Source organism: Tachypleus tridentatus, chromosome 8 (assembly GCF_004210375.1).
Source record: "Tachypleus tridentatus isolate NWPU-2018 chromosome 8, ASM421037v1, whole genome shotgun sequence".
Classification (NCBI taxonomy): domain Eukaryota; kingdom Metazoa; phylum Arthropoda; class Merostomata; order Xiphosura; family Limulidae; genus Tachypleus; species Tachypleus tridentatus.
The window spans coordinates 3,711,313-3,735,324 of record NC_134832.1 but is presented as its reverse complement, the minus strand read 5'-3'; the positions used below and the strand labels follow the sequence as shown (position 1 = coordinate 3,735,324).

The window sequence follows — 24,012 nt, the reverse complement described above, 5'->3', positions numbered from 1 at the left end:
GGTGAAGACGAAAGTCATGACAGTACGAAAAGTAAACAGAAATAAATAGAACATAGGTGGAGAGTTAACCAGAAAGAATTAAACAAAATGTCTGAAGCTTTCTACCAGAATAAAATAAAAATATTAGGAGCATAAAGATAGATAAATAGGAAGGGGTGAGGAATCATGGGAGGATGCTACACTGATATTTTGGGGAGAGAAACTATATTTCACCAGAAGGCTGTGTCACACTTTCAAGTTAGAATAAAATAAAGTAAAACTGCACAGTGTAATTTACAAAACATACCTGTGGGAGACAGGAAAACTGACTGAATTTCATTTGACAGAATTAACAATGGTGAAAAATTACAGGACAATTTTATAAGATTGATCGCGCTCATCACACAGCGATATAATATGGCCAAGGACTTGTTGTGATAAAACTTAGAGATTTCGGATTGTGTTATTCTTTTTATTTCACACCCATATCTCATTTCATATTATTCTTAGAACAACTAGACAGCCGAAAGCTTACTAGAACATTGCAGGTGTTTTTACGTAAGTGTTAACTAGCGCACTTACCGCTCTATTCCTAAAGGAAAGATAGTATATCATTGGTTTGCAACAAAATACTTCTGTTTTAGAGGTAATTATTTCTACTTGTCTGTTTGAATCTGTTGTTTTTATGTATTAATAAGTACCTCAAATTCATTATGCTCTTTAGCAGGCAAACTAGTTATTAAGCCATAAAAGCTAAGGATTAGCAATCATAGTGACGTACTAAGTGCTGCTACTAAACTACAGCTAGTAACCGTACTGCTGTACCAAGTGTTGCTACTAAACTACAAAGCTTGAAAACATTTTACCCTGTGTCGAATAATTAGGTTTTAGAACTGCATTTGCTATTACATTTTTTTGTGTTAATTTGACCTCCAGACGAACTTGTTTTGTGTAATCCAGAGCAAAACGGTTAGTAGTCATAATGTTTATACAGTAAAAGATGTATAATGATTAATCAACTATTAAACATCACCACATACAGTTGCTACTAGCGAATATACTTGTCAGGAAAGTGCGAGCCCAAAGCACTTTGTAGGCAGGAATATCATGTTTCATCTTCACTGAATTTCTTAAGTACTGTTGGGATATAAAACACTAACAGATATGTAGTTTCATAGGTCATAAGAACATTATAGGAAAATCTGATAAATAACAGTTTAAAAAAATAGTTTTCTAAGTTTAATGTATTTCTAGGACTTGACAATATGAACCCTTTTGAAATCTATAAGGGTTGTTGGCGATCTTTTTCCCAACAAGTACGGTGTGTTTATGTATTATACTCACGGTTCTCGGTCCAGAGTAGCACGTGTCGGTGTTGTTTGAAACGCAGCGCACATACTTAAGTTCAAAGTGGCCATACATGAATCTGACGCAGTAACAACCTTTCATGTAAGTAAAATTTAAGGTCAGGTCAAACTTAAAACAGCCGCTGTCATGATAATTTCATTCCATTAGGTTCACTAAAACTATTTTGTTACCGAAATTAGGCCATAATAAGGGTTCTTGATGAAATATATATTGGAACGCGGTCGTAATATTAACTCCAAACGATATACAGTCATAAAGATTTACTAGTTGTTTAAATATGCAACTTGTGAAATGCCATGAATTATAAATATGTCCACATATGAAATCAAATACGTATGTTCTAAATTGGCACAAACGTACTTCGAAATAAAAAAACTGTTCCGAGGAAAATTACGTAAATAGGTTGAACTATTCCATATCTTGGATAAGATATTGTATACAACGACTTGTTCAAGTAAGTATAGAATGAATATCTTTTACTTCATTTTGAAATATTTATTTAATTTTTCTTAATGTGTGGAATGTTTCTAATTAATAGTAGTAAGAATAAAAAAGGTAATGGGGTTACTTTAAATGGACTTTGTGTTCACTCACAAAACGTGTTACGTCATTCTATAAGAAGGCCGGAAACACAGCCAGCAACGAGGATATCCAACCGATGACCTAGGGCAGAGTGGCCATAGAAATCTTTAGTAATTGGCCTATTGTTCGTAGTTAAGATGACTTATTATAAATTGTAATTACTATTTTAGGATATTTTGCTGCTATTATGGTAGAAGTTATTACATAATCCAAACCTTAAACGATATATCATAACATCTAAATTATTCCCCATCCCTACAGAATGCCAGATGATATCATAAAGTAATACTTTTTTAGCCTAATGTTGAATGTTTAGCTTGGTGTGTTTTGAATTTCGCGCAAAGCCACATGTGGACTAGCCGTCCGTAATTCAACAATGAAAGACTAGAGAGAAGGCAGCTAGTCAGATCTGGAGCTACTCTATTACCAACGAATAATGGGATTCACTGCAAATTATAACGCCCTCCTAATGCTGAAATGGCGGGCATGTTTGTTGAGGATTCGCAGGTTGCGAGTCTAGCGCCATAACCAAAGCGTTAAGAGCTTTAAATTAAATGGTTTTTCTAACTAAAAACGATACTTTAATATCGTTAACATATGGTAATATAGGATATACTCTAAGTGAAGGTTTATACTGCTAGTAAATTTCGCTAATGTTTTAATAGTAAACACGAAGCTTTCCTTCTTACCCTAGTGTTGAGAGAAATAGTTTCAAATTAAATAGTTTTTCTAATGACATACCGGGTAAATTCTAGGAACACTAAAAATACTAAACACAATTACAATATTTACAAATTGTCTTAAAAGTGGAGTTTTATATAACCAATAAACCCGAGGTTAAAGTAAAGATATTAACTTACCTCTTATAAAGCTGTTGTCGGTTTAATGTTATCAATTATACTGAAGGTTTAATAAAGAACTATCAAGGGGTGTAGATGTGGGACGTTGTGGACATCAGCACCCACATCTCGCTCTCCTAATTTCTATTCTATATCTATTACCACTCCTTTATTTTATTTCTTTATGTGAGGCTGATGAATGGAGGTTAAGACTGATAGACCGTGTATCCCCACCGCAATGTGGGTCCAACTTCTGCAGTCATCTCCAAAACCTAGGGTATATTTTATATCCCACATTACAGCTTGTACCCTGGGATCTTTTTTAATAATGCAGGATTTTTTGTTTATTATCTTTTAACTCACATGTGTGTGTGTGTGTGTGTATACATACACTTGGTATTAAACATTAGCAGTTGGTTTAAAATGCAAGTAAACCAAATGCTTTGACTCTAATATAAGAGAAACGTTTTCATATGCTTCCTTACTATTACTTAAATTGCTAAATCCTATAACACTTACCCTGCTGGTGTCCCGTCGTTGCAGGTTGCAGTTTCGTTTGATAAATAAACTCTGCGCATGCTCGGAGTTCCTTGGACTCCGCAGCCATGTAGAGCCTGAGCAAGCTGTTTGATAACTTCCAATCCTACTGCCGGACTTCCTATCTTGGCCAGCTCACTCGGATTAAATGAAATTTCCCGCTTCTCAGACTGACGAACCAAAAACTCTGACAATGGACTACATGTTGCTTGAAAGGAACTGATAAGTAGAAACACTACCAGAAACGAAAACTGACTTAAGATGTGTTTCTCATGTTCTGGTTTGTAGGCTAAGGGCCACGTGTGGCATTTTAAAACTATTGAAACATTGGCTCTTGTTGTGATCATTGTACTAAAATGTTTAACAACGACCTGAGGACTAATACTACACTCGTGCTTCTTAAAGTTTTTTTTGAATACAAATTTCGTGGTGCAATATTCATACTTTGTTTCACCTTGCCAATCTAACATCTCTTTGTTCAGGTTAACAGCGGTAACTCAGTAGGTAAACTATTAAAACAACCAATGATATAACAATTCTCCATTTTATATAACGGTAAGTCTGAAGATTCCCACTCTTGTTTCTTCAAGTTGTTGAAACTTCTGAAAAAAAAGCCCAAATCACATTAACATTTAAGTGTAAATTATCAATGTAATAATGACTACTTCCAGAACCTTTTAAAAATTTATAAACACTTAATGCTTGTGAAAATAACCTAAGTCTTGCCGAACTATTCAACATCTTTTAAATACTTAATGTATGTAAAATTGCTTGAGGGAAATTTGTGTAGTTTTATCTGCCCAAAACTATTCAGTGTCAATAACTAAACATATGAACTAATAGCAGTATTCATGTAAGATAATGCATTGTCAATAACAATAAGTAGGAAATACTGTTTTCAGCGTTATGAAGTAAAATATTTTTATAGAACATAATACGTGTTTCAACAGAACATTAGTCTGTCGAAACATGTGGTATGTTCCACCCTAAATACATCACTTCATTAGTCTTATAAATCGTTGTTTACCTACTTATAAAGGCATCATGTGTTTTATTTATTGAAGTACATTGTTGGTAATTAAACTGCATGAACTAAGTATTTTATGAATGTATTCATAAGATAAAAATTGTATTTTAATGTAACTGTCTTTTTATGGCTAATCGCTTTAAGTTCAAGGAATCAGTGGAACAGCTCCTAACAGTCTTTGTTATTAATTTATATACTAACCCTTTCTTCTAAAAAAAAGAATTGTAGTTTATACTTTTCTCTTGGTGTTAGAGACTTGAACCCAAGTAACATTTTCTGCTCAAATGTGAAGATGATAAGACTATATTTTTTATAGAAGTGTGTTGTGGTAAACTCAACATTTATTATACACATGTGATTCCAATGTCACCATCACATAGCAAATATCTATCTGGCTGACTTCCATATAGCCACCAACTCAACTAGAGAAAAACTGTCATTTTTAATAAATTATGGTCATCGCTCGAAGGCCATACATGAGTTTCCAACAAGGAAAAACTCTTCTTTGAAGCAGCTAGTGAATTCTATAGATCAGCATGTGTACAATGTATTGTTAATGAAAAAAAATGCACGTGTTTCAATCTGGAGTTGAAGACAGAGAAAGAAATTACGAACGTTGAAAGCCTTCTAATGCTTAAAACTGACAGCAGGATTATCACTTGGATGTTTGTATATTAGACTAAAAAAATGAATAAACATTTATTTCATATATGCCAACCATATTACATAAAAACAAACAATCAAGAAATAGTCATTGATGATATCGAGGATGTGGACAACAGGACATCACCTTTCAACGATAACCATTACATCAGTTTCTTAAAACTCTCGTTGGATATATTACGAATCCGATTGTGCACAACTGGTTTGTTAAAGGTAAATACGATATTGAAATTAAGTTTTATCATGTATCTCTGATCGACACAACAAGTCTTATATTTGCAAACTATAACTTTTTGTTTACGTCACAGATACTAATTTTGTGAGCCAATACTATTGTATGGTTTCCTAGTCGTACATTCTTATTCATTTCCATATCATATAGAAGTTTTTAACTCCAAGGACACCAGATTCATTGTATCTTAAACTGAGTAATCAATGGTTGACAGAGATCACCTGCTATATACGCTGTTCTGTTCTACAATGTCATCTGTAGATATGAGTTCATATAATCTTCATTTTATTAGAAGAATTAGTTAAAGAAGCTCTTTTATGTACTGGGTGAACGCCTTTAATTCTTTTTCTTGGAGGTATCAATTAAACAACCTCTCACGTGTTGAAAAGTCATTTGGTTTTTCTATTAGAACCGAGAAAAAGTGATCGTTGTGAAGTTTAGTAGTACAGTGTAATGAGTAATGCCAAGGAAGAGTTTGGACACAAAATATGAAATTGGTACAATGACTGGCACGAAAGGAAACAATAAAAAATAACAGACACAATAAGTGGGGAAAATTTTACTCTTAAAAACAACTACAACAACCAAAATAATTATTTATAATTATTCAAAAATGAAAGTAACATCAGAGGGAATATGATACTTTTCAGTTTTACAAAAATTAAAACATTGATCAAAATGGAAGAATATTATAGTCTGTTGAATAAACTAGTTTTGAAAGCATCATGGAAAGAGTGGAAGACCATATATAGGGAGATATATTATTAGTTCACTGTCAGAAAGAAAGAAGCATTTATACACTATAATATAAATATTAACTACGAAGATTTGATAGGAAATATGGACGTATTTGTTAAATGCTGTAGAGCCAAACGACACAAAGTATTGGAAACAGGAGTTTTCAGATATATATATTGACAAGAAAAATTTCGCATAGTGACATCTCCAAAAGCACATTTATAAAAAGGCCCTTATTATCAATCCAGTGGAGGCTTTGATATGAAAGACTTTTCTGATCAAAAGTCCAGAATACCCCCCCCTTCCCCACACACACACATCGATGGAGGCTAAGCAAATCAACGGTTCTTTTTTTCTTATTAAACCAATGACTGAAAAATCCAAAAATATAATTAATCCATTTGACTATTAGACCTATCCTGTGCAGCTCTAATAGGCCTATCTATCTTTCACGAACATATGGAATGTCTCTGGAAAGTTTCTGAGGTCATACGAGGTAAAGTTAACATTTTATAGAGAATCCTGCTACAAAAGAATCTGGGATATCAGGAAATACTGTGTAACCATGGCCAACACACTGAACATGCTCGGAGAAATTCCCAAGACAATAAGGAATTAGAACACCGTTCTTAAAAAAAAATCATTAATCTCTGTTTGAACTAGTGAGTACTCTAAGCCTCTTCAAATCACAAAGATGTAAGGTATTCACATGCATATCTCTAAAATGTATAAAAAGTAGATATAATATCTTTCCGTGAAGACAATGTTAAATATTGATTCTTCAATAACTATTTTGTGGTACATTTAATTTGTTGAGAAACAAACAAAAAATATACCACTGTTACTGAAACTTATTTCGTGACTGTTTGATAGTTCGAGCGTAAAGTTACTAACATATCCACGTTACAACGAATAGTGAAAATTGTTCTTAATTAAGGGCTGATAAAAATTTGAAATTTGTCTTAATAACTAATGAAAGTGGTACTAAAATATACATTAAAACTGTTATGCGACAGCACATAAAGCAGCGGGTATTTTAAAACTATTCTATAAGAGCGGGAAAACTTTAACGTTTTTCTTATTTTCATCAGCAAAGTTGTAGAGCTAAATGACACTTTTATATTTGTGCTTAATCATGTAAACCATTTATATTAAAAAGTAAATATAAAAATAAATTCGAAAGCTTTCCACGTGTAAAAAAAGTGCTAGTTCCACAGAATATTCCGTTAATATTTGTTGTGTAAGTTTTGGTTTGGTTTGTTTTGAATTTTGCTCAAAGCTACTCCAGGGTTATCTGTGCTAGCTGTTCCTAATTTAGCAGTGCAAGACTAGAGGGAAGGCAGCTAGTCATTACCACCCACCGCCAACTCTTGGGCTAACCTTTTACAAACCAATGGTGGGATTGACTGTCACATTATAACGCTTCCATGGCTGAAAGGGGTTTGGTGTGATGGGGATCCGAACTCGCGACCCTCGGATTACGAGTCAAATGCCTTAACCACCTGGCCATGCCGGACCTTTGTTGTGAAAGTACGAATAAAAAATAAAACTTTTTTCTTGCAGGAAATTAAAATAATTTTGTGTCTAACTTGATGTTAAATATTGTTCATTAGTTCTATATCTTCTATTCCACCCTTTTCTTCTTTCCTTTACACTAATTACCAATATGTTTAACATTCGTGGCCAGGTGGTTAAGGCACTCGACTCGCATTTTGAGGGCCGCGGGTTAGAATCCCCGTCACACCAAACATGCTTGCCCTTTCAGCCGTAGTGGCGTTATAATGAGACGGTTAATCCCACTATTCGTGGGTAAAAGAGTAACCCAAGAGTTGGCGGTGAGTGGTGATGACTAGCTCCCTTCCCTCTAGTCTTACACTACTAAATTAGGGACGAATAGCACAGATAGCCCTCGTGTAGCTTTGCGCGAAATTCCAAACAAACCAAATCTTCTCTCGTTCTTTATTATTAAAGAAAAGAGTATTAAAGTGATATAGAACTACATTTCAGATCTTTTATATTGGGTATAATCAATTTTAAACAAATGATAAGTTTCTCTAAAATTAAAAATTTGAGTAAGTGTGAACAATATTATTTGTATTTACTCAGTGACGAAAGCTTTGAAGTACAAACTGTGAAAAATTCAATTTTATAGGCCTAATTAATCAAATCTGGATCAGAATCGTAATAAGGCAGCATATTTTAATAAATTGTAATGTTAAAACGTTTTAACATTTCAAAAATTCAAACGTCAATTGTACGCAAGCCACATCAGTAATAGAAAAACGAAGTCCGTAGACATGGTACAACAACATATAAGCCATATTAGAAGGTTTATTACAGACCGTTGTAGATTTAGAAGTGTGTAACACAAAGAGGAATTATTATAGTAATAAAAGGTACTCCAAAATTTTCCGTATCTTTAATACTTATTTTCTCTATAAACTCTTACAATCCGGCTCCTTTCTTTTCACAGTGCCTTCTCTGTTTTACTGAAATTTAATTTTGCGCATTATAGCATTAAATATACCAACATTAACAAATACATAGAGAAGTCTCAAAATTAACGAGTTAAGTGCTTGTATAGCTTTGAAATTTACTTATTATTAAAGTCTGAAGTTTGTTTTACTTTGGTTCAAATCTACTTATTATAATAATTACCTTCTTTTTTGGTTTATGTTTACTCCATTGTTCCCTACGGCTACAGAGAATTGGAGACCAGGAAAATAACTAATTGTGGATTCCAAAAATAACAACTGAATAAAAAACGTTGTAAAAATAAAACTAATGAGAAAGATTCTACTGACGGTTTCTGAAGAACAAAGAACAGTAGAATATAAACGTTGGATAAGGTTAACAAACTGATGAGAAAAGCACGGTTGTAACTAACAGTTTTGGACGACTTACCCTAGTAAGTTACATATGATCACATATCGTACATTAGTACACAGAAAATTGTTTTGGTTTCCTCATGTATACGTCTCTAAGCTCTGTTGACACAATCACTTTAACACGTTTTGATTGTCTTTCATAAGCTTTAAATAAACATCTATGAAGAGCATTTAATTCAACTTAATATTTTAATGCTTGCGAGTGTTTACAATTCTCAGTAATGTTTCAGGATGATGTTAATAACATTTGATATTTTTTTATTTATTAAAGAAGTTTTTTAATAACTTACAAAACATTCCAGAGGGATTAATACGAGCTTGTACAAACGCTATGGTTATGTAGAAATCTATTCTTTTTTTTTTTTTGTTTATCCACGGGGCAACTGACAAGCGTATTCACGTAGCGCGAGGAACAAGCTGCGCAGGCGGCGGTAGCGACATAGCTGTATGGGGGCTAACCGCTCCCATCGTGTTTAGGAAAGTACGCTAGTCTAGGTAATTAAAGACCCGTAGAGAAGCTATAATTTTCTGGTTCGCGGGATTGAACCCCGGCGGCGGCACTTTTGAAACTTACCTATATGGGTCTTGGAGTGGTTAATAAACAATAGGCTCTCTCTTGATCGTGATTTTAGTTGCACAATTTATTATATTCTCAGACTTCTAGGATTATTCATTCCCATATGCGAACTGGAATCGATTAAAAATGTCTACGAAAGGAAAAGAACGAATTTGACAAACGTTTAGGATTTCTAATAATGTACAACATTCTTAAATATAATATCTCATAAGGAGAGAAAAATTATTAATATAAATTACCTTTATCACAAGTCCACCCATATTTGAATAAAGTAATTAAGATTTTCTCAAATACTATGCGATATAAAGAGGGGGTGGTGAGAGAGATAAGAAAATAAACCTTTATTAAAAACTCTACATTCCAATACAGTATAAAACTCTTATGTACTTTACCACATCAGGAGATGGTTCTGTTTGTTCAATATGACATGCATTTACCTCTATAACTGTTGAACATTTATCATACATTTTGTCTTACTTAAGTGTGTGTATGTATATAATTGAAACTTACTAAACCAAAAACAAAGTGTCACACGACAGATAAGTTAACATACACTAATCGTGGATTAAAATTCAAGGAAACTTTTACAAATATTGAAACCATATTAAAACACTCAATCGATCAACGTTGTGTATTTTAATATAACATACACACTTGTTTCTTAATTTTACGCAAAGCTACTCGAGGGCTATCTGCGCTAGCTGCCCCTAATTTAGCAGTGTAAGACTAGAGGAAAGGCATCTAGTCATCACCACCCACCGCCAACTCTTGGGCTACTCTTTTACCAATGAATAGTGGGAATGACCGTCACATTATAACACCCCATGGCTGAAAGGGCGAGCATGTTTTATGTGACGGGGATTCAAACCTGCGATCCTCGGATAACGAATAGAGATTCTTAACCACCTGGCCATGCTGGGCCAACTGTGATAGTAGATTGTATTTTAACACGGGATCAATCCATACACCAAATATCAAACTTTATCTATACCTGCATACTTCTCCAGCAAAATGAGATTAGAATTTCAAAATCTTTGGAGCAAGGCGTGTGTGAGAATACTTACAGTTTCACATCTAGTGGTTCCTTTCACAGTCTCTATCAAGTGTATAACAGACGGCAACAACGTAAAACATTAGTCGCAAAATAATATTATTGGAGATTAAAACAAAGTGCTATTTTGGGTTTGGTCCTTTGCGAGAACAACAACACAATCATTTTCACACGTTATATCGTATAAGTTCCACCATAAAAATATTATCTTGTATTCAAATGTATTGAGTTACCAACTCGCAAGCTTACTGAGGTGACAAAGTTTACTTTGTCACCAGAGAGGCTCTAGTTGCTCGCGCAGGAACTACTTGGATTTACCGTGGTATTCTTTGTTACAAATAGATATTATGCTCATCCAGACACTCTTAGGGCTCACGTGGGCAGTCTAAAAGTGGTAGTTGAGCCTGCCGGTTTCCTAGGCACCGGCACCTTAAATATTTGGTGTTATTGGTACTTTCTGTTGCGTGTAAATGTTATATCAGATACATCGAAATGATTGATTTGTTATAAGACTGACACGCAAAATTGAGCACCACAAGCTCTAGGTTGAGGTCCAAGACTGTCTGTGGCTATTGTTTCATCCGGCCCATGTTCCTCCATCATTCTCAGATGTAATATGTGTAACTGTACTGAGCACACACATTATGCACTGAGTTGTTCAAACCAATGAAATAGAAAGAGAAGTGCACGTAGCAGCGCCACATGTGAAAACTGTAATATCACCTTGAAGAAACAAGATGCTGGTAGTCCCTGGCTGCCCCCCCATCCCCCGATCTGAAGATACTTGATACTCTATACCTGTAGGTGGCTGCTACACTATATTCTTATTAAAGTAACGCCCCCCCTCCTCAGTGGCGCAGCGGTATGTTTGAGAACTTGAAATGTTAAAAACCGGGTTTTGATACCCGTGGTGGGCAGAGCACAGAGAGTCCACTGTATAGTTTTGTGTTTAATTACAAACAATAACATTAAAGTAACTTCCTGAAAACTAAGCGCTTTTGCTGAAGTTACGGAGATAAGCACCAAACAGTCTAGCAGAACAGTATAGTAAAACTGAATAATATTGTAATAAACAAATACGGCTAAGTTTATGACTGAAAATAACAATAATGCTATAAGTCTATAAGCGAAAGTGAACCGTTTTCATTTCCAATAACTGACAACCCGACTAAAATGTATAGACTTTTAATATTATATCTGCATTGCCATGTAAATCATCATTTTATATTACCATTTATTTATATCATCGTGCACTTTAAAAATATATGTAACGTATGCTTTCAAAGAAGCAAGTACATTTTGACGTAACATATTGGAAACTAACATAGATAAAGACATTGTAATATAAATTATGTGACAATGTTTTCCAGCACATACATCGAGAAAATCAAAAATGAGAGCTTCGATAACATAAGTATACATATATAATATACCTGTTACGTAAGATGCTATATAAATCATGCTGGTGTACATTTAATATCTTTTAAACACAACAAACATGGGTCAATGTTCCCTTTTGGATATGTGATGGAGTAATCATCAGCGCTACCTGGCATTTCATTCATCATGGTTATTGGGTCAGTAGATTCACGAAACCCGGATATAACGTTATCTTCTTCCGAGTTAGGAAACAATGCAACTGAGGTAATACTCGCTTACCTCTAAAACAGAAAAAAAATTAACCGTTTCATTAATCTTATCCAATTTCTCTTCACGATTTACCTCTTCCTGTTCCATGCAAAGTGTTAGCACTTCCTGAGCTGTTTATGACCTTATATTGCTTACGTAAAATTCATCCATAAAGAACGAGGTAAAGACCAATCTCTGTAGAAATGAGTGACTAATATACATCTGGTAGATACATCCACGTCCAGCTCTCACAGTGGAAAACATCCTCTCTTTTTTTATCACACCTTTCCTTATAGTTTTGAGCAGCTTTCCCCAAATGGTTGCAAGCAAAGTTATGTGCAATTTGGTGGTTGAATTCAGCAATTATTATAAAGTATTGTCGGCACAAGGATATATATCTGCACTTGGTGGAATATCGTAGTATTGATTAATCAATCACAATTTCTCAATTAATTAGCAGAAAATCCAGCAAACGGTTGATATAATCTTGTTTGATTGCCTGTATCTTTAGGCAGAGGTAGAAGAATGATACAGAGGTGAAAATCTTGGCAAATGTTGCGCACTGTGTTAAGCGGCCCACCCACCTTCATTTCAAAGTCGATATGATATAATAAAGTCCATATATTCACCATATTCAATATCTGACGCAACTGTATACCCAAGCATTATAATTCCTTCCTTGGTTTTCATTTTTTTTCATGTGCTTCAGGACGTTTAATCTATTTTTAACCAATAATTTTAATATGTACAACTCAAGGTTACAGAATGAGTCTTAGCCCATGGGCTAAATTAACTGATCAAGCGTAGTGTCACATTGATTACCACTTGTTTTTTCTAGCTGAGGTCCCAGTGATCTTGAGGGCAGTTTGTTAGATACAGAGATGCCAACCATTACGATTTTGGTGTATACATTACGACTATACGCTCATACAGACAAATATTACGACTTGTTGCAACTCCAAAATTATTATATATTATATAGGCCTATACAATAAAGTGATAAATTGTTCCAACAGGGCTTGAAAGGGGTGAAAAGAAAATTTCTAGTGAGATACAAATAAATTCTGATAATAAATAAAAGACATAGTCCAAATGACTACTTGCGATAATCATGCTTGTGCTTGAAATAATAAAAAAATATTTGTATCTCCGACGTCTACCAATAGTTTGAGTGTGGTGCTTCTCCATACTGGGTACGTGGGGGAATCCATTGTTACGTCATTAGTGCTTGTTAGCCAATCAGCGCTCGCGTAGATCGGTATTTCTCGTTTTCTAAGCGGCATAGAAACACCAATGCGATCGTTCACAGTTGAAAAAAAAAAGAGGCCTCGTTCACCAGATTGTCTTGTTTCTGGCAAATCTAAAAGGACTAAAACTGTGAATCGAAAATTTAGGAAAGATTATAGTGCAAAATATCCGGTCATTGCGTCAAAAGCCAGTGACAGTCGTGCGTTTTGTACAGTTTGTCACATCGATTTTTCTATGGCGTATGGCGGGATAAACGATTGTTCCAGACACACAAAATTGGCATCTCACCAACAAAAGGCTGAGGCGAAGACAAAAACGATGTAGATAACGACATTTACGAGTAAGAATTCAGAATATGAAACCATAAATGCAGAAGTGATGTAGGACATCTATTCAGAAAAATGTTCCCAGACTCTGATATAGCGAAAAAATATGGCTGTGCTAGAACCAAAACTACAGCCATTGTACAAATGTTGGGTTGTGAAGATGACAAAATGATTTCAAGCATACTTACTAACAGTGTTTACAGTTTTGCCACAGATGGATCCACAGACATGGATGACTCAAAACTGTATCCAATGGTTGTACGATATCTGTACAGGCTCTGTTTACAATCATTACGCTCAGTCATTTGAAATAGTTGGCATTTTTATAGATAGCTTTCTGTCTTGGCTTGTATTGACAGGATCCGAATTTTCACTAAGAATCATGTTTGATACAATTTTCGCATTACCTAGATATGTCCCAAATAAATTTCAGTTTGCCACTACCAGCTACATTACCATTCTTGGTTCAGTAAGTTCTTGGATCATCGCAGCTGATAACATGTGTCACTGAGTGTGGCTTTTGCACTATGTTCGTCTGCAATGATACAGAAATACATGATAATATTAGTACTTTCTCAGCTTTACGAAGTTTACATTACAAACCATTCAAGACCAGCGCCACTAAATGGTCAAAAAACAAAAATGCATTACTTGGAATTATAGAAACCAGTGAACATATAAAAAGTAATCTTAAGGTGAACCAACATAACGTGCTAGACATCCCATTAGTCAAATACTAAGTGCAAAAATTTAGTAGAGTGAACCTCCTAAGGTATTCAGAAACTTTTATTATAGCAATAACTGCTTCGAATTGCTGCTCCATCACATCGTCTTTGTGAAAGGCCATGCAAAAAGTTCAGTTAAGTCTGTCACATCCCCTTCATGATGCTTGTTTAAGAAGACTGCACACTTTCCAGTTACTATACAACCCTATCCTGGCAGTATTTGGTTCACATTTAATGTGGTAACTCTTTCTTGGAATTTGTATCTATGTGATGTATGTTGGTATGATCTAGTTGAAACATGTGTCTGGTCTGACAAAGATATTTGAAAAATCGTCCATGAGTCCTTTCAACTCCTTTTTGCTGTTCTTTGTCTAAATCATTTCAGCTCTTAAGCAAGTGAGCACCATGTAAGCATGTTGTGGTTGTGGAATCATTAAGAGAAAGGGCCTGTATCTACTAATATCCACTTCTTGTGCTCATATTAACCACTACAGAATAATTTGTGGTTACATATAAACAAGGGAAACTATTATTAAAGCCCATATTGGTTTCAAGTTTAATTGGATCATAGCATATGGGACTTCCATTGTTGTCGCTATGATTAGAGCAGTGGATGCAACCACACAAGAAAACTATACATAGCAACCTTTATCGTTGTTTCTTAGTGGAGGCCCGGCATGGCCAAGCGCGTAAGGCGCGCGACTCGTAATCCGAGGGTCGCGGGTTCGCGCCCGCGTCGCGCTAAACATGCTCGCCCTCCCAGCCGTGGGGGCGTTATAATGTTACGGTCAATCCCACTTTTCGTTGGTAAAAGAGTAGCCCAAGAGTTGGCGGTGGGTGGTGATGACTAGCTGCCTTCCCTCTAGTCTTAGACTGCTAAATTAGGGACGGCTAGCACAGATAGCCCTCGAGTAGCTTTGTGCGAAATTCCAAAAAAACAAACAAAAAACAAACAAACAAGTTTCTTAGTGAGATCACCTCTCCATCTAGCTACACAAATATAGCCCATTGTACTTTTGAAGATAATGGATAACACGAAATGTTCTGCTTGCAGATTTGAAGCATGAGTCATACTGATAGCAAACTTCTACAGTATAACCGTATTTTACTTGAGATACGTGGTCATGAATTTGTCCTACATGTTAATAGTACTGAGAGTGAGTGTAATACCCCCTGTCTGATCCTAACAGGAAATAAAGTTTTGTTGTGACTGATGTGAAAGAAGGCTTCACTACGAGCAAATACCATTGTTCAACAGAGCTCTATAGATATTAATATAACCAGGAGTTATTATTCCTCTTTTATGTGATTGCATAAATCAAGACCAGCCTGGCGTTACTGGTGTATAATCAGCTACAACAGGGACCAAATCAGAAAAGATTTCACATATCATGTTAATTTGGTTTGTTTTGAATTTCGCGCAAAGCTACACGAGGACTATCTGCGCTAGCCGTCTCTAATTTAGCAATGCAAGACTAAAGAGAAGGCAACTAGTCATCATTACCCATCGCTAACTTTTGGGCTACCTTTTACCAACGATTAGTGGGATTGACCTTTACATTATAACGTTCCCACGGCTGAAGTGGTGACCATGTTTGGTGTGGCGGGAATTCGAACCCGCGACTCTCGGATTACTAGTCCAGTGTCTTAACCATCTGGCCATAAGTGTTAGTCTCCTGAATTTCAGTTGTTAACTATGACTTAAACTATAGGCGAATCAGTCTTTCTTTGTACACTCATGTTCTTTAGAAATAATTTATCTTCTGAAACCAAAGTCGTTTATAGTCAAACTCTGGTCCCAACGGACTATACTTCTTTTCTAAGCAGGTGAAGTAGGATTCTAATTACTTACGCTTGTCAAAAGACATTATTGGAATGAACCAATGCATGTTGGCAGTTCAGCATTGTCCAGGATATAACAATGAAACAAAGCATTCACGGCTCCCTTTAATTTTATCAGCTATAGGAAAATCCCCATCTTTGACAGTCTTCCAGTTGCCAAAACATCATATCCATACTGTGCAAGCACGTTTCCTTTATCTGACTGAAAAGGAGATGTATGGCTGTCATTCCACAGAATATCCTATACTTCTTTCACCTTAAAGATACTACTTTGATAATCTACTGAGTCTGCTTTTTCATAACTATAACTGCCATTAGCTTTTCAGTGCTGATTTGAGGTTACCATATTGAGATGAATGAAACGGACAGTGCTTTCATAAATGAAGTCAAGTCTCTCAAACTCGTTTAGTATTACGGGGACAACCTTGGAAACACTGCATTAACTTACAGATTATGAAAACCTCCTATTATTCCACAGATATATCAAGGACTGCTCTTCCATTAAATGTATAAGTGGATCAAACCTTCCTTTCCACTGCATCACCAATCCTTAAATGGTACCAAACATATAGTTTATATTCTGCATTCACTGGCTCTAAACAGCACCAGATGTAATTGATAAATGTACCTCAAGTGTTGCAATTGGTCATTGTCCAGCGAGGCTGAGCAGCAGTCCTTGGAATATTGGGCTGGCAGTTTATTGCTTGAAAGTTTTGTAAAGAAAAACAAAAAATAAGTTGCTTATGTCACCTTTCACTGTCCCAGAAATTGAATTGGCTTTTGTTAATTTTACGGGCCTAGTTAGGCAGTGATGAAACTTAGTGATCAGTGTTTACAAATATACTTCTCAACAGTAGGCTTAACCTCAACTCTCATCTTTGTTCATGCTCAGTTGTGTAAACTGTTTCTCATTTAAATATGCATGCTCTGTGTGCATGAAGAAGTGTGGTATGCCACTTTGCTTTTGTGCTGACATTGTTCAGTAGAATTGGGTGTTCTAAAGTTGGTAAGTATAACTTTTAGTCTAGTGATCCATTCTTTACTCACCAGAATTAGCATTTTATATATATTATGGTGGTGACCCAAGCTTGGTAATGGATCCTTTTCGGTGAGTTAATAAGAGGTAGTGCAGCATGAAACTGCATTATTCAGTAATCATAGTATGGGATGTTTTTCAAATAAAACTATGTTATATTTTACAATATGCCACTTCAAGGTGCACAAAACTTGAGAACTTATTATTGCTTCAATATAAAAGTTTCAAAACTTCTTTTATTACAAAAGTGTAAAGCTACAACCATACAAAACTCATGTCCTGTGGTCAACACATCTGTATTGATAAACTGTTATATTGCACTGCTAAACTAATCATGGTATGAAGTTTCTTTTAAACAGAGGATCAGTATATTATATTAAAGATAATTTTGGAACCTCAGAGCATCGCCAATGTCCTCGTAGCCATGGTTATATATACTCTATCTTATAATCCTTGACAATAACATTGCACAATTGTTTCAAATACAAAAGACTCCGTTAGAAGTCTGTAATGACCATAATTCCCCCCTTCAAAGGATGGACGTTCTTATACAGAATGGGACATCCATCTGTTTATTTTTTTAGCGTTTGCGATATGCTTGCTTGAATGGGAGATATAATTGGAAATCTTTCCTTGGTGAAACCCTGCCATATTGTCCTCGTTTCCTGATATTTGTGTTTATGGGGTATCGTCTGTTATAAGATGTTTCATAGTATCTACCATAGCTGAAGTACAGCTTTTTATAGGTCTTTTCCTGAATAGTGTTAAAACATTAGGTTGATCTATATACATTTTTTCAGTGCTCTTAAGTGATATTTACTGTGAAGATAGTTTTGAAGGGCTGATAGATATACTAATGTTATATTACATCATGACTACTTGTTTCACTGACATTTCACTGTTTCTAAAAGAGAGAGCATTGAAAGACTAGGTGAAATGGTCAAGCTGGCAAAGGTAGAGAGAGTATAACAGGCAAGACCAAGAATAATCTGTCAAAATCGAAATAAAGGCTGGCATACCAAAAACAGGATGACACTAAAGGTCAACAAGATAGAGAGAAAAACATAGGCAGAGAAGAAAGACTAAAAGAAAACATGAGCGTGAAATATTATCCCAAAAAAGAAAGTAAAAGGAGAAACAAATAGAGAACAAACTGAGGTCACCAAGTTCGTCCAACAAAAAGAGAGAGGGCTAAAGAACGACAATGAGGTCAGGGCCTTCCAGCTTACGTTGCCCAAACTTTATGAACAGTAAGATAAAATGGATGCTTGCTCTCCTAGAGACATGTGAAAGATTCGTCAAAATTCCTACAAGTGTATGAAGACATGATGTCAAAAGATGCCATAGATTGTGAAGAATTAATAAAAGCATTGTTGAGACAATATGAACTTACCGAGGTAGATTTTCGTCGAAAGTTCAGAAATGTTATACCTGACACCAGATAACCTGCATTTCAGCCTGTGGCACGTTTATGGTAATACTCTAATAGGTGGAGTGACTGTGGCGAGCCAGTTAGGATTTACAGTAGTAAATAGTGGTATAAGTAGATGTAAACAACAGTGGCAAACAGTCCCAACACGCACACCTGTAGCGGTGGCGAAAATATTGTAGAGGTCACAACCACATTATATAATCACGTCGACAGAATTTAGTAAGTGAATTAAGATGGGTAATAAACTGGGCTGAAGGATAGTGATCTACGACAATTTGTTAAACAGCAAATTATAGACACCTACTGTCAAAAGTATTTCAGACTCATTTAATTTCCTCGCGGCCCGGCATGGCTAGGTGGGTTAATGCGTTCGACTCGTAATCCGAGAGTCGCGGGTTCGAATTTCGGTCGCACCAAAAATGCTCGCTCTTTCACCCGTAGTGACGTTATAATGTGACGATAAATCCCACTATTCGTTGATAAGAGAGTAGCCCAAGAGTTGGCGGTGGGTGGTGATGACTATCTGCTTTCCCTCTAGTCTTATACTGCTAAATTAGGGACAGCTAACGCAGATAGCCCTCAAGTAGCTTTGCGCGAAATTCAAAACCAAAACAAAAAACCCAACAAAAAACAAACAATTTCCCCGCGACTTCGTATTAGTTGTGGTTATAATTCAAAATAAAATCAAACAAAATAACTAAATAAATTAAAATATTACATTGAAGAAAAATATCGATTTTAGTTGCATTGTTTCGATAATAGGCTTACATCAAGCTGTTACCAATTTTATATCATAGGAACCTCAGACAGTCACTAATTATAGCCGATAGAGACATCAGTTTGTTACCAATTATAGTAGTTAGAAACACCAGGTTGTTATTGATTGTAACTGACAGACACATCAGGCATTCATGGCTTTCTGAACTATTATCATTAGATCAAATTCACTCTTGGAACGACACAGTCTTTCAAGGTAACATTAAACTTGGATACGTCTCTGTGAAAGAAACAAGATGTTTGTTTATTTTTGAATTTCGCGCAAAGCTACACGAGAGCTATCTGCGCTAGACGTCCCTAATTTAGCTAATTCTCACCACCCACCGCCAATTCTTGAGCCACTCTTTTACCAACGAATAGTGGGATTAACCGTAACATTATAACACCCCTACGACTGAAAGGATGAACATGTTTGGTGTGACGGGGACTCGAAGTCGGGCCTAACATGGAGTAACAAAATATTTTGTTTCGAGTTCGTTCTAACGTTGTTGTTCGTCTGAAATATAGTAGCACAGTGGATGAGCTGACCTGGAGTCCTGTGGTGAGCTACTTAAAGATTTTAGAGACTTTTAAGTGTTCTTGAATACTATAAATATACAGTAGATTGTAAAACAAATATAAGTATTCATTTCTTTTGTTATAATTTGTTAGCTTGTTTTTGGTTTTATTCACGATATGAAGTAAAATTTAACATTTTTGTTTATTGCAGCTTTTGTAAGAAAACCTGTTTCAAACTGCTTAATTTTCAGAATTTAAGTTTTAACTTTTTCTTAATATTCAACTTTATATTATGTTAGTTAAACTTTGGAACCAGTTTAAATATGATACTCTTTAAAATGCTGTCTTGTCATAGATTCCTCATAATATCTAGAGTATTTTTGGAATATAATTACGGAAATTATCATAAATGGAATATGTTAGGTAACACAGAATGTGTCAGATGCCAGTCGTTTTTAAATGCTATGAAATTGTCAGATAAATACCGATAAAATGTACTTGAATTTGTCAGAGGGCAGTATCTTTCGTCGAAACCAGATAAATAACTTACGGTTGTATTTGAGGCTACGTTTTATTTTTAAAAGACTAAATAAAGGAACAGTTTGTACGTATAAATATCAGTTATAAATATGTGGAGTATAAGTCAATGTATTTCTGTAAACAAATTCATGACATACCAAAAATTACTTCGAATTGGTTCCCTTGACAACTATAACAGTTCAGCGTATCCCGTATCATTGCCATCTGGCTTTGCATGGCAAGGTGGTTAGAGTGTTCTACTCGCAATCTGCGGGTTCGAATCTACGTTCCAATAAGTATGCGTGCCCTTTCAGCCATGAGAGCGTTATAAAGTTCAGTGAATCTCACTTTTAGTTGGAAAAAGAGTAACCCAAGAGATGGTGATGGGTGATGATTGCAAGCTGCAGTCCCTCTAGTATTTTACTGCTAAATGAGGGACGGCTAACGCAGATAAACCGCGTGTAGCTTTGCACGAAATTCATAACAAACAAACAAACATCGTATCCTCGTGGAAGCGCTATGTCCCCGGGAATCGCGACGCTAAAATCCAGAGTTCGACGCTCCACGGGGAACAGAGTGTAGAGAGTCATGTAGCTTTGCACTTAAAAAATAAGAAACCAGCCAAGTCTATATTATCATTTCTAACACACTTATATGTATTGGAAGAGAATCATATCTTTAAAAGGTATGTATTCTTACTATAGCTAAAATACGAAGCATGTTTAGATCTGTACTGACATTTCTTAGGTTACATGTACTTATGTACATTAAGTTAACTTAGCTAACACATGCTTAATGATTTATTGTTATGGAGTGAAGGCATTTAAGCTGTCAAGCATGATTATAATTAATTATATTTGTCATAAAAATTAGTATTAGGACTTTATATTTTCAACGAACATTCTTTACCTTGTCATTTAAGAATTAGAAGAATACATATATTAGTATTCCAACCACACTATGTTCTTCATATCCATTTCCGACGACATATTTCACCCAATCTGGAATGAATAGTGTCGGCTGGGATACAACAAACAAAGCAGTGTTCAGAGCACTCTTTTTGTATTTGTCACAAGAGCTATCGTTATGGCGTGAACGCCTCTTATAAACTGGTGAAACATGATTGTAATTAACTACCCTTGTCATAACATATTAGTAGACCTAAATCTAATGTCTTATGACAAATAATTAATTAGTATTAAAGTACAGAGCAGAGATTCGTTTATAAAAAAATTGTAATATCTTATTAGTTTCGATAGCAAAAAGCGCTTCTCGAAATGAAGTTTAAAAAGTATTTAATTTACATAAAACGACTTATTTTAGAGTTACCACCCATTTTATCTATTAAGTAATTCATCATTCCAGTTTCTTGTGTATAGAAAAATTATTTATGTTTGTGCATTGATAGCTTTAAATGTAATAATAAATGGTTTTTAACACGCTTATTTTCTATAAATACATTTTAAAATATAGATTTGTTTAAACTTGATCTGTTTCGAATTTCACGCAAAGCTACACGAGGGCTATTTGCGCTAGCCGTCCCTAATTTAGCAGCTTGTCATCACCACCAACCGCCATCTCGTGGGCTACTCTTTTACCAACGAATAGTGGGACTGACCGAAACATTATAACGCCCCCATGGCTGAAAGGGTGAGCTTATTTGGTGTGACAGGGATTTGAATCCCAGACCCTCGGATTACGAGTTGAGTGCCTTAATCACTTGACCATGCCGGGCCTTGTTTAAAGTTAAACACAAAGCTATACAAAGGCTTATCTATGTTCCGCTCACCACTGGTATCAACACTTGGTTTCTAGGGTTATAAATCTACACACCTTTAGCTGTGTCACTGGAAGGTGAGAAATAGAATAAATAAGTAACATTTCACAATAAATGAACATAAACATATACAAAGATTTATACGTTATACACTTCTACTAAAATGATTTTGGTTTGAGGATAGTTATTTCATAGAGAGGTCCAATACATTATATTATTGTTTTATTGGTTGCTTTAAATGACTAGTTTTCTATATTTTAAGGTAACGTTTCTTTAAAATGGGCTTCAGTGTGAATGAAATATCCGGTTATATTGTATTTGTTGAGCCGGATACCTTAAATATGTAGAAAATAAGAGAAATTCTAACGCTTCTATAATTGCGAAGTCTCAGTTGGTTTGTGTAATGGACATACTTTTATCATACAAGCTTTTGCTGTTAATTTATTTACAATTAATACAAGTTATACACATTTATGTCTGTGATTGTAAATACAAATAGATTTATTTATTTATGACGCATTGTATTTGTTCTTATTATTTAAAGCTCTTTAAAATCAAATCAAACTAATTTAGGTATATTTTTAATTATTGATCATCTGTTGTAACCCACGAAGTGCAGAATATTTCATAACATTTGGTTAATTATCGTTTGAGAATCTTATACTGGCCAATATTAACTTAAATATCTGAACCATTTCAATGGATGGCAAAATGCCACTTTACTAACCACTGATGAATGAGAGTTATTGGAGGGAGGTCAGGTATTTTTTCTATTTATAGGTCACACAACTGTCTAAGCCAACTAGTTGTCTGGTGAACTTTATGCCACTACACGTGAAAACAAAACAAAAACTGTTGCTATTTCATGGGGATATCAATAAGAGGTTTGTAAGATGCTAACTATCTCTCTTTCTTGGGTGCTAGTGAAAAAAATAAGAAGAAAAAATATGAGACAGAAAGTAGGACCATAGGAAACGATAATTTGTCCTCAACCCTGGTGACCTCTGATACCTCACTACTAAGGTGAACTAGAGGAGAAGTCTACCTAGCTGCTAACAGAGGAAGATAAAATTAATTTATTACATCTGATATTTTACAATGTGAATGGTGAATATTACAACCTCTCAGTATGGATAGTACTGGTGAATGGCAATAATTATCTTGGACGTATTCGATGTACAGCACTGGAAGTGGACAGATATGACGTCACATCTCCGACTAGACCTAAAGGTTTGGTAGTTAGAGAAGAATTACAACCTATATTCCACTTGGAACTTAATTAGAAATAAGTTTATGTATATTAAACTGTAGCTCATCAAATCGAAACAAAGTCATGAGTTCCAATTGATGTCCCTTTCAAATCTACCATCTTTTGCCGATGTGAGCCTAACATCCCCAGGAAATGAGATGGCAGTATCAGACCCAAGCGGCCACTTGGATTAAAACCTTATCCAACAGATTAAGTACAAATATCAGGCCCAAATGGCTACCTGAAATAAAACCTTGTACAAGATCTTTGAGAGTAGGGAAAATAGATAAGGACGAGGAAGGATAATTTATTTATATTTAAAATCGTGGAAACTTACTAGTATTTAGGTAAAATATTTGTAAAGTTTATGTTTAAAATTATTTTGGTAAAAGATGCACACAAAGTAAGAATAGGGCTAAATGAAACATCTCATCATAGCAGATAAGTTTCAAAAACGTAAAATGTATAGAGCT

The 24,012-nt window shown here is 35.1% G+C and overlaps 1 protein-coding gene across 3 annotated transcripts in view; it reads right to left on the bottom strand.

The window, feature by feature from the left end:
- The window catches only part of LOC143258421 (palmitoleoyl-protein carboxylesterase notum1-like), an 81,226-nt gene that overhangs the window by 44,389 nt on the left and 12,825 nt on the right, over positions 1-24,012 (bottom strand). For all 3 annotated transcript variants that reach the window (XM_076517328.1, XM_076517326.1, XM_076517325.1), the window contains exon 2: positions 3,288-3,907. In XM_076517328.1, coding sequence (XP_076373443.1) covers positions 3,288-3,775 — 488 coding nt within the window. In that variant the 5' untranslated portion in view covers positions 3,776-3,907. The remainder of the gene's footprint in view (positions 1-3,287; positions 3,908-24,012) is intronic.